The sequence below is a fragment of the Montipora foliosa genome, chromosome 1, assembly GCF_036669935.1.
Source record: "Montipora foliosa isolate CH-2021 chromosome 1, ASM3666993v2, whole genome shotgun sequence".
NCBI classification, from domain to species: domain Eukaryota; kingdom Metazoa; phylum Cnidaria; class Anthozoa; order Scleractinia; family Acroporidae; genus Montipora; species Montipora foliosa.
The window spans coordinates 72,261,038-72,273,504 of NC_090869.1; the positions used below are offsets into that span (position 1 = coordinate 72,261,038).

At 37.1% G+C, this 12,467-nt stretch overlaps 1 protein-coding gene across 1 annotated transcript; it reads right to left on the bottom strand.

The window, feature by feature from the left end:
• Positions 1-6,202: 6,202 nt before the first annotated feature.
• Positions 6,203-7,665, bottom strand: LOC137973566 (ATP-dependent DNA helicase RecQ-like). Its single transcript, XM_068820407.1, has 3 exons — positions 7,423-7,665; positions 7,209-7,366; positions 6,203-6,881 (listed from the first exon to the last, which is right to left on the bottom strand). Exons 1-3 carry the CDS (start codon positions 7,663-7,665, stop codon positions 6,203-6,205), a joined length of 1,080 nt encoding a protein of 359 aa, XP_068676508.1.
• Positions 7,666-12,467: the final 4,802 nt, after the last annotated feature.

Genomic DNA, 12,467 nt, shown 5'->3' on the forward strand with positions numbered 1-12,467 from the left:
CCAATACAATAATGAATAACAACCGTATCACGTATTTCCGGCGGTCGTTTCTCTCCCCCGAAAAGTAGCGTCTGCGAAACCGAGCTGCCAAACGATTTCTGTGACGTAATGCTTTTGTTTTCTTTTGGGCCAATCATATTGCATGATAGAAAAGACACTCGAGTGGTCTCCGCGCGATTCGCGCGCCCTTTGCGCGAGCCTGTTTACCGGCGAGATCATTAGCTGTGGCCTTCGAAATGACAACTGTGAACGAAACTCCAAAAAAGATTCCCTGGGGTTGCGAATGTTGAGTTCTTTGTCGGACAAATTTCTCAGTTACAAAGGAGAAGATAAATATATTTGGAAAGAGTGCTTTGGATATCTCCTCTTTGATACTTCGAGCAACGAAGGTCGATTTGTCGATTTATGTCGAAGAAGTTGGCTATCTGCCGCACGAAATGTTACAATCGACTGACACAATACAAGAATGCCGTACGTAAAGTGGTCGAGATTGAGGAAGAAATTAACAGAGAGTTTGATGGTGACATTTCACTTCGTGTTAAGAGGTTGGCTAAAGATCAAAGCAGCGCACCGGAGGCGAAGAAAAGTCTGAGTTTTGGTGACGCTCGCTCGAGTGTTTCGCGGTCTACTCCAACTCCCAAATTAAAAACACCCAGTAAAATCGCCCCGTCCGCCGTTGAAAGCTCCATAATAAGCCCCATTGCTTTGGAGGTTTTTAGCCATTCACCGATCCTGTCGCCTGCACCACAAAGCTTCGTTAAAAAAGCTTTTGGAAGTTTCAGTGGGGACCGAATGTGTACATCAACACCGCTTTGTAATTATAAAGAAGAAACTCAAATGCAACACAGGATTGAATTGTCTCTCCCAGAATCAGGAGATAAGGAGACCAATGTACATCTAACCGTGGAGTATGCTAGTAAAACGATCCGAAAAGAATTAAAGGACGATTATGCAGTACTCGGCAAAGCGGTTGTGCATGGTTCTCCTCAGAGAATTGCGAGGGCAGTGTTAAAGAATGAAAAATTGAAGAAATTTATTATTGATAAAGTGTTGCAGCTCATGGCTCTACAAGTAAATGGACTGTGTTCCAGAAAACATCCTTCCTTGCTGAGGGCAGCAACGAAAGAGGGACTCGCAGAATTCGATTTTAAAAAATTGTGCTTTGAGTGGAAGGAAAGAGCGCCCATATTCTATGCATTCTTGATGACCTGTGCGAGCTCAAAGGGGAACAACAATCGTGAGTGGTTTCCTAGTGTATCAGTGGCGTGATCTATCCTTTTGAAACAACGAAATTCCCACATGAGTTGCTGTGCTTCAATCATGGGAATTATGCTGAAGTCAAGTTCTTTAGAGGTACATGTGTGAAGAGTATTGATTTCATGATTATTATCAATAAGTTATGAACCATAAAAGTTCTGTTACACTGGGTTAACTCATTTGCTTTTTACAAACTGAAAAAAAAATATACATATGCAAGGTTATTTTTATTGTTCAATAACTATGAAAATATCCATAACCCTCTTTTGGAAGGTTTTCTGGATTCCAATTTTGTTTTATACTTTGCTCAATAATAATTTAAGCTCAAGACCTTGAAAAATACTCTTCATGACATTAGAGTTTGAGCTCCCAAGTATGGAAAATTACATCTTGTTTCTTTTTCTTAGGCAACATTGGATCGTCTCTCAAAGATAAAAGTAACATGCTCCAGTGTCAAAGTCAGGGAAAAGTTGGATCTTCTTGGGGAAAGTCATGATAAGGAGATTTTGGATTTTAAGAAAATGATGTGTGAGGCTCATCAGCTTGTCACGGAAAAGGAAGCAAGAGTTTCTTTGCTGACAGATAAATGTGGCGCCATTGGGCACATTTGCAATGAAATGTGTGTTCAGCAAAAAGAGAATACCAAACAGCAACTTGAGCAAGCCACATTGATGGGAAACTAGAAAGAAGACACAGAACTTTGACTTTCACTGGGTAAACCATAAAATTGTCTTAAACAGAGTGGCAAGCAAACGTAACAATTTCCCTAGAGATCTCCTTGCTGTATCAAACATTACATTTCTACGTTCAGTGAAAGACCAGCACCGACAGCGATACAACTATATTGTGCTTGTGGCTAGAATGCTTGTCCAGCATCCAGAGTGTTTTGCAGAATTCAAGGATGTGTGTGTTAGTCACATTCCCCATAAATATTCAAAGGAATTGGCCAAAAAGTCTGAGTCTGTGAGTATTTCAGTCTAATTTATTGTAGTTATTTATAGTCACTGTATTTAACTTAATAACACCTTTGTGAGCACACAATGTCCAAATTCCAAACATTGTTAGGACACCTTATGCTTTCCTTTTAATGTTATAGGAAATTAACATTGGTTATCTAAGAAAATAATGATTTTAACTAAGGGTTTTAACTGGATAAAAATGATCAGACAAAACAAAGGAAACAGTTGCCATTTCTAACTAAACTTCCTAATGGATGTATTGTTTTAATGACTGAAGGGTTGGGTGACAAATACCAAAATACAAAGGAATGGTTGAAATTTAAAAGTTGATACATTAACGCAATAAAGCAGAAAAGTCCATTAGTCCAATAGCCATTAAATTCTGGTTGATTGCAAGAGTATATGCTTAGGCCATTCCATTTAACAACCCAAAGGATTTTAAATTTTCACCAGTTTGTAGCTTTGTTTTCCTCACCCTCTGGATGACAAAAATGTCACTAATCAAGGTTTTTAGTCTTATAGTCCTATGCAAAATTATAAATTGTCTGTTTTGAATTTTAGAGTGGTAGATATTATGTGTGATCTAATAAGGCTGATGCTACTAGCTTCCATTATTTACTGTTGATTTCAGTTACCCATTGGAGTCTTGTTTAAAAATGAAAATTTTTCAGAGGACATGACTTGGTGACTGGCATACAGGTGTTAGATCCTTGAGGTAATGTAATCCCAAAATCTTTGCATCGCATTGTTATGAACAGTGAGATATGTAATTTATACTACTGACATCTCAATAACTTTAGATGTCATCTTTGTAGCTGTTTAAACACACAACTGTATATGTTTTGTAGACTATTTGGTTTTCTGAATTGCAGGCCAGTGATAGAGGAGGGGGGGAGGTTTGAAATCAGTTGGTATCATTCTTTCAAAATTCCATGACTAGTAGCAGGCAGTACATGTAATGATCTAGTTAATCATCTAACTAATCACTATTACGTCATGATTATACGATAACAATAACGTCACATGCTAATTTTGTGTAATGGTGAAACACTCTTGTACAACATCAAATCACAGAGTCATGTTCCAAATTACATGTAGAACCAGTATTCTCATATACAGATTCAGTGATCATTTTCTTTTTTTGTCCTTTACAGCTGCTTTTCAGGCGCTTTTATTCTGGCAGTTCTTCGGATGATGAATGCACTATGTATTCTGATAGAAACGTCATCAATCGGCGCAATGTAAGGGAGGATCCCCACACAGCATACCGACCAGACAGAGACTTCTTAGTACTTGAAGTCACTGCTCGGGTTATAGCAGCAGCTTTTGAAGTGTTTAGAATAGCCAGGAAAAATGAAAAGCCCAATAATTTACCCCTTCCAGAAAACCTAGCCACCTTAAGTAGGTTGAAGAAACTCCAGTTTTTGCATAAAGCAGCAGGAATGATTGTTGACAAACTGGTTGTCAACAAGGATATGATGGACAATACCATTCAAACCATGCTGTCTGCTCAAGAAAGGCAGGAACTTATAAATCAAACGGAACTAAACCCAGAGGGGCGTTTTCCTTGTAGATTCCCTGGATGTTCTAAGTCATTTAAATACAATGGAAGAAGTCGCAAAAATCATGAACTCAGTCATGACCCCCCCATTGTTATTTCTGAGAACTACAATCTCACAACTGAACCTACTCAAGATGTACCCACTAAGAATGATTATGACGACATGTTTAATTACAACACTGCTCTGCTTGCTGAAGGACTGTTTTTTTTAAACTTCCTGGATGCAGTTGCAGAGGGTGATGGTGAGAGGATCATCAGGCAGTACAAGTACCTTATGCTATTGTGCAAGGCTGATGATCCTCACAGCACCAAGTATGCCCTCGAGAGCCTTTACCAACTGCTGCTTGTAAATGGAAGTCTAAGTGAGAATGAAGCTGAAGTATTCACCTGGAATCGATCAGTGAACAATCATGGTGGCATAGGAATGAACACCCCTTTTGACCTTGAGGTAGAGCATAGTAACAATTACATTAAGCAAGGAATTGGTAATCTGGGTGTTAATGTAACAGAAAATGCAGTTACAAGAATTGCAAGGGCTGAGAAACCAGCACGGTCAGTCTTAAAAATGATTGATAAGAGTTTGCAGTGTTCCGTTCGTTCTGGGAAACACGTATCACGATTTCCTTATAAAGACTTTGATGAACTTTTACAGAAATTAGTTGACAAAAAAGTTTTTGCATATCAAGAGGGGAGACTCTATAGACACTTTAAGCACTTCCAACGAGATCCTTTAAGGAACCGAGACATGTCAAAAATATATGCATGGATTACAGATCACAAGAAGAAACTGTCTTTGGGTGTCAAAGCCAGGTAGTTGGTTAGTAGATATCAATTCATAGTAATGTTTTTAAATGGTGGTGCATTTATTGTAAATAGAAAAGGGCCGTCTCTCAGGAACTTGTTTGCGTAGAATGGGAAAGAAATTAATTTTGTTGCATACTGTGATGTAAAAAATGTAATTTTCCAGAAAATAAGCAGACTTAGGACAGACCCAAGCATCATCTGAGAAACCAAATTCAAAGGAAAAAAAACTCTTTATTCTTAGTTAATAATAATCATAACCATCACAATTTTCTCAAATTGGATTGGTGGATTAACTGCTTTATTTTCACTAAATTATTGTGTAGGGTTGAAATCGGACAGTTGGCTAAAATCGGATACCTGAAATCTGACGGTTACATCAGCCAACCATATTAAGTGCACTCAGCTTAATCCACCAATCACAGAATTCATCACAATAACCATAGCAACAACCACTTGAAATTTCAAACCAAATTGGACCTCACTCAGTCCTATTACCATTATAACCTATATTGTCCCTAAGTATACCCACATTTAATTTGATGACAGAACACTACAGAAAAGAACAGGCTCATAATTTGTTCTAGTACTAGACGAATGAATATCATATCATGTACATTTCTGTTCTGGTATTGCTTAATACTTGCTTAACTAAGAAAAACATAGTGTAAATAGTAGACTGTCTACAATAAACACATGCTGGGAAAGGCTATCGATGTAAGTAATTTCGGGTATTTCTGAGTGGTGTCCTATGGAGTGTGAAAACAATTTTTTTGTGTGGAATTCCTTTTTAAATTACATAAACAAGTCTAAGCAATTGCCTCAATTAACAAGGAGACTTCACCAGAAATCTCTGAATTGTCATTAATGCTTGATAGCCAACACTGTTTACAATACTGCATCAAAACTCAAATTCAACAATGCATGTAGAGCAGAAAATGGAACATCCTTGTTAGGATCATTGTCAACAGAATCATCTTCTGATTCATCCATTTCGGGGAACGCCAACCCATCCATTGCCATCTCAGCCAGTTCATCATCAATTCTAAGATCATTCCAGTCTTCCGGCAAAACATCATCTTCCTCGTCTGAAGAGTATTCATCCTCAAGTCCGATGAGACTAATGTCATTCATGTCCCCAAAAACTTTCTGCAAAATATCATAGATTCTATGTGCATGTGATAAATCTCAAATTTCAACAAAAGTGCAAATGTCTTTGATTGTAAACAGTTGTGAGCAGTGACTGAGCACTTGGGAAATCTGAATTTCAGAAAAGCCCAACATCAATGATGGATGATTAAAAACTTTGAGATTTCCAGTTGCATGTCTTTTCAATAGAGCCATGAGCAGATTCTTATGGAATTTTTTAAGTTCATTTTTAATTATCACAGTCTGTTCACCTGAAACCTCCCGCCATTGTGATGATTCAGAAGAGGCAGGATTCACAACAACTGCAGTTGGATAGGTGAGGATCTTGCACTGTGGAAGTCCACATGTGCATTCCAAAGAGCAATTATCACAACACAAATGAAGTGGCTTCTGGGGTGAGCACTCCGCATCAAAGAAATCTAGTAAGAACTTACGCCTACATGACTTTGATTTGATAAAGCTCTTAATATCTTTCTCAACGTGCGTCATCTGAAAACTCTGGTACAACAGGTAAGATGTGCTCTGTGTACCATCTGCCTGCTCTACCCGTTTCTTGCATGAAGGCCTCAACATTCTTTGCTGGACCAAAATGTATTGTTCGATGAACTTGCTTACAGTCCACCCCCATTCCAAATGCAATGGTTGCAACTAGGATTCGCACACATCCCCCCTCACTCTGAAAGGACTCCAATATATTTCCCTTGTTGCATATGGGGCTGCAAGAGTGGAGCATCTCAAGCAACACTCTTCTCGCATCTCGACTTGCAGGATCCTCATATATGTGTTCACCAAGCAACATCTTTAAAGTGGTATAAACTACAGCACATTGCTTGATTGTTTGGCAATAGATAATTGTCCTTGTTGCTCCTATACCGTGTTCAATCACCTCATCAGCAATCCAGCGAAAATAGTCAGACAGGCTGCTATTTTTCTTCATGTAGTGAACAACATATGAAATATTATCCTTATTAGGACTGTCAATGACCATATGTGGATCACTAAACAGCAAAGATTCAAATATGGCCACCCTGGTGTCACTGGTAGCTGTTGCTGTAAGGGCGATAAAGGGAATCTCTGGTAACAGGGATCTCAATTCATGCAACCGTGAAAACCACACTCTAAAAGCTGCATGTTTCTGGCTTTTGGACTGCCCCCTAGAAAAAAAAAAATTGTCAGTTTTCTTATCTGCAAATTGTATCACAGAATTATTGTGCAATTGATAGTGTTTTGATAACGCTGTTGTGACAGAGGTTAATGGCAAAAAAATCTCACCATAGTTTATATTCTCAACTTCAGGCCAATACCCTTGGAAACAAAGCATGCATGTACCATTTCTTTGTTCAAACAGCTGTAATAACCAAAGTAATTTTGACAACTGCTTGAGGTGGTCAGGGATTCTGAAATCTATTCCCGGTACCGAATTGTGATCGAAATTATGCCTCTTCAATATATGAAAACCACAAAATGGCCGTAAAACTTACCAGTGACAAATAACGTGGGCTTCGTCAAGAGCCACAGCTCTCACGGCGTTCCTGTACGTTTCCGTTGTCACCATTTTCCTCCACTTGTGATCGCCAAGCCATAATTCTGGTGATGCAAACACAACCGAAAATTCTCCGTTCTGAACCGCTACTGATTGCTGATCTGTTAATTCAAATATACCGCTCCGATTCCCAAGGAGGTAAGGCGACTTACTTGATCTTTCATTAAGCTTGTTAATGGGGAAATCACGATCACAACATTCTTCTCAGAAGAGCATGGTAGAGATGAAAACACCACAGGTAAGGCTTGATACATTAAGGACTTTCCAAATCCTGTTGGCAAATTGACGAAAACATCGCGTTTCTTCTCCACAACATGATTGATCGCATCCTCCTGATGGCTCCTTAGCTTTTTGATGCGGAAAATCTCGCAAACTTTTCGAATGGCATCCTCCATGTTGTCCACCATTAATTTGACTTATGATTACGTGGAACACCCGCAAGTTCTTTGCGTGTTCTCTGCGAGAACCCCTGCGAGTTAGTTCTGGAGTTTTATGAGCCTAATTCTGATTGGCTAAGGATTTTACGTCACAGAAATCGTTTTGCACCTCGGTTTCGCAGACGCTACTTTTCGGGGGAGAGAAACGACCGCCGGAAATACGTCTGCGTTCGCAGGCTAAAGGTTGACCGAACCAACATCAACCTGAGATGCTGTTTCTAAAAGCTATGCCGATACTGGTTTAAATAACAAACTGGATAAAACAATTAGTTCCGATCTTGACATGAGAAATAATAAAATAACAAATGTAAAATTTAAATTAAGATGCTACTCATAATCAGGATGTTGTAAATTTAAAACAAGTCAACAAAGGAGTAGCTACAATAGCTCTTCAAAATAGACAATATACAGACAAAAAATAGGCCAATCACATATTTCTAGTTACGAAAATCGAACAAATGTTTTAAAAGGTGCAACTGATACCATCGGTGAGCTTAGCGATGACTTTGGTATTGAAGTGGACAGTCTCAAAACAGATTTAAACCAAATGGCACACAATGTCCGTAAAAATGCAATCGACGTCCTCAAAAAAACAGACGGATCTAGCCTATATCATGGACGTTCGGATTGGAATCTATTTAAACTCATCAGAGATAACTTTTCACAAAAATATACATGTATTGAAATTATGTTCCTGATAGTCGTTATGACAATGAATTTAATAGCTCACGTTTGTCATTTGAAGGGTTAAATATAAAAATCGATTATCAAGCTGCCAAAAAGATTTCAAACTAATATCACTATGGGAGAGAAATCTTGAATCTGTCTCCTGATGGTACTTCACAAAGTATTCAAAGAAGGTTATATAGGGATTTTAAAAGCACGTTTGACAATAGCAGTCCAACAAAGTTGAGAATATATGCTGTCATATATGTTATCAAAAATGATGCTTTACATGATTTAACCAGAGTATTTATGATTGGGAAAAAGCTTACGAAGTATCGTCTGATGAAAAGTTTACAGTGCATATGCCGATCAACACGAATGGCTTTGATATTTTAAAAACATCACATTATTTACACGGTTATTTCATCACAAATGCATCAGACAAAACGTTTATTATAAATGGAAACAAAAAAGTCTTGCTTCCAAATGGATCAATAATCAAACAAATTCAAATTTTAAATAATTCTTTCAAATTTAATTATAACCTACTAAACATTCAAATTTATTATGGGTTTCGATTGTCATTACACGATTTTTTCGTATAAGATCACAATACACAAAAGTAGACATTTAATATGAATAAAACATTACGGTCATTTTAGAGTCAAACTATTAAACAACGATGTACCAAATGAAGAGCTCACTATTTTGATAAAATACATCGTCTAAAACAAACAACATAAGAAAATTTATCCAACGGAATAATATATAATGGCAGACAATCGTAAAAACATTTATTATTGGAACCATAACTCATCAGATTTACCGGAAGACAATATCCAAGAACTAAAAGAGCCTTTGCTCATTACCATAAACATTTTGGAATATTTAAACAGGCTTTTAAAGGCAATAAAAGAATGGATTTATCATGCAAAATAACCTCAACAGGACTCATAGTAATAGGTACAATAGCTGGTAGTATAACATTGAATCCAATCATTCTGCGATCTATTTCTGGAGCTGGATTACTTTTAGGTACTTATGCAGAAACCAAAAACTATAATCGAAAAATTGAGTTATGTCGTTTTGCTTACACAACATATGCTAAAATATTAACTGATTTACGATCATATCTCCGAGGAATTCCATTTGAAGAAAAAAAAAACTGTTAAACGAAATAGATCTTCTCGACGGTATTATTATCGATTTAGTTCCAATAGGAAATGAAAAATTTAAATCAAAGTATGATAAAAAATTTAATTAAGTTAATCACCTATTAATGCTTGGATTTTGTTCCAATACTCCTCATAATATTTTAGAGTCTTGTTAGATTTAGTTATTTTAATTTCAAAATCAATACCCCATTAAATAAGCAAACGATGAATAATATATTTAACAGAAATAATTCGTTTACGTTGTTCATTAATCTGTGGCAATATATTGTTTATCTTATCAAATATTTTCAAAACATTATTAAATACAAATGATGGAATTTGTTTTTTATTGTAAAGGCTGATTTCATCAACAACATTGATAATATGATATTTTCTTACATAAACCGATTTTTTCCTTATCTTATACATATTCAGTTCATAAAAATTGTTGTAATTATCTTTAAACAGCCCATTACCAATTTGGCCACAGTTAATACATGGTAAACGCCTATTATCTTCAGTTATATCCGGTTGTTCACAGCAATTACTTTGTTTGTCTGTATGATAATCAGATATTTGTTGTTTAAAAAATGGACAATTTATATAAGTTGTTTGACTTAATTCATCATGTACTTCAATTGTGCAATTCGTAATATTATTATATGATACAATAATTTAAACGCATTTCAACTTTACTCATAAAGTTTATGAGTAAAGTTTACTCACAAAGTTTATTGCATTTATTATTTGATTTATTATTTGATTACTGAAATTTTTATTCCTAAAATTTTCAGTATGAGAAGACTAATAAAAATTTGTTTACACATTAGGTTTAAATTAGTTGTGACACAATGCTTTTATTTAACTAGCTCTTTGTAGCCCCTTTCAGTCGCTACAAAGAGCATGTTAAACCAAGCATTGTTTTTATAGTGATTTATTATTTGTTTATAAGATTTGGTTTAACTAGTTGTGACACAATGCTTTTGTTCAACAGGCTCTCCCAAGACGTTTGTATTCTAAATTTGTTTTCAGTATTTGGGGGTAGTAATTGTACTGCCCCTCGGCCTCGCCTCGTGGTTTTACCCGATAAAATACTCCTTCTCGTTTATTCTTAAACAGTACATATAATACACACACCTAAAAAACTAAAAAAATATGATAGGAGTGTTTTCAAGTAACGTCACGGTGGCCATGCTGGTGTTCCTGACTATGACTACATTCAAACGGTATCGGACGAATTTTCTACCTGATGAAAAATTTGACCAGACATTTTCTGCGCACGGACCTGTGCAACATTTTCGCTCTGTTCACACGGAGATTAAAGTTTAACCTCAGTCAGTGGTTTACTATCTGTTCATGTGCAGAGCGCTACTTTACGAAACCCAAGATGGCTTCTTCCAGCTGAGTTACCACGCATCCATGCAACCACGCCTTTGCCATGGAAACATTAAGACGATCAAGGTGTTCACAGCGCGCCGGCTAAATTTTCGACCGTACCGGGTAAAAATTCGTCCCCGATTTTGGCGTTCCAATTTTTTGAACGGCGAGGCGTCGAAATTTTTGTACATTCAGCGTGGTTCCGTGTGAACAGAACCCTAAATGCACAAATTGTCAACCGGTAGAAAATTCGTGCGGTACCATGTGGATGTAGCCTAAATCTCCGGAAATTGAGCTCTATTATCATGCAAGCGTTTCCTTTCCCTTCGGTGAAAAAGAAACAAAGTTACTGATCACGAGAGTGAAAACACTGTTTTCACCTATCGAAGAGCAGTTAAAACGTCGTTTTTACTGTTTATTAAGAGTTTTAAAATAATTAAAATACAATAAAAAACGTTCTCTGGCTAAAAATTTTGAAAAAGAATATAAGCTTTCGGCTGTCGATCTACAGCCTTCCACGGATAAAACGTTGAATGTAAATTAGTGAAATATATACAAAAAAGGCGAGATAAAAATGATAAAAAGAACAGAGTAAAGGTATGAAAAATGGTGGCTATTGTTTAAAAAGAATTTTATACTGATTAGGAATCGGCTTAAAGTTATTGTCAGCATGCTTGGTAGAAGAGGTGTGCCAGGCCTCTAGAGTTTTCCTTACACGAAAAGAGCCTTTGTCGATAACTCGAGAATGATTGAAATCAATGCGATGACCGAAAGACCACGCATGTTTCGCAATGTTTGACCCATTAGCACATGTTTTTACATTCCTAACGTGTTCTTTCTTGCGGGTTTCAAAGCAACGGCCAGTTTCACCTATATAACACCAATCACAATCGGCACAGGGTATTTTATAAACCACGTTGGGTTGGTGTTCAATAGCTGGTCTGAATTTAGGAGAAAGGAATTCTTGTTGTAAAGTCTTGAGGGGCTTATTTACAACTCGGATATCGTGTCTTCGAAGAATTCTTGTTAGAGGTTGCGTAACACCATTGATAAAAGGAAGGACAGCAAAACCGTTAGGGTTCTCTTGAGGCGTAAACCATTTAAAAAACATGCCAACCAATTCTTCAGGTGAAGGGATGGCATGTGTGGGTGGTTTGGAAAATTTCTGCTTTAAGATATTGGAAATAACAAAGGAGGGATAGTTGTTGGCTCGTAGAGCATCAAAGACGTGATTGATTTCGGTATTTTTCCCTTGCGGTGTACTTGGGAGTTTAATTGCGCGGTGTAGGAGGGTCTCAGCTGTGCTGATCTTGTGGCGTTTGTCGTGGTGAGAAGAAAAGTCTAAATATCTGTCCGTGTGAGTTGCTTTGCGGTAAACATCAATAGTGATCATGTTATCCTTGCGAGAAACCAAAGTATCCAAGAAGGCGATCTGTTGGTCAGATTCCTCTTCAATAGTGAATGAGATGTGTGGATCGATGGAATTAAGTGTAGTGTGAAAAGAGTTAACAGCATCTCTTTTGATGATGCAGAAGCTATCATCCACGTAGCGTTTCCATACTT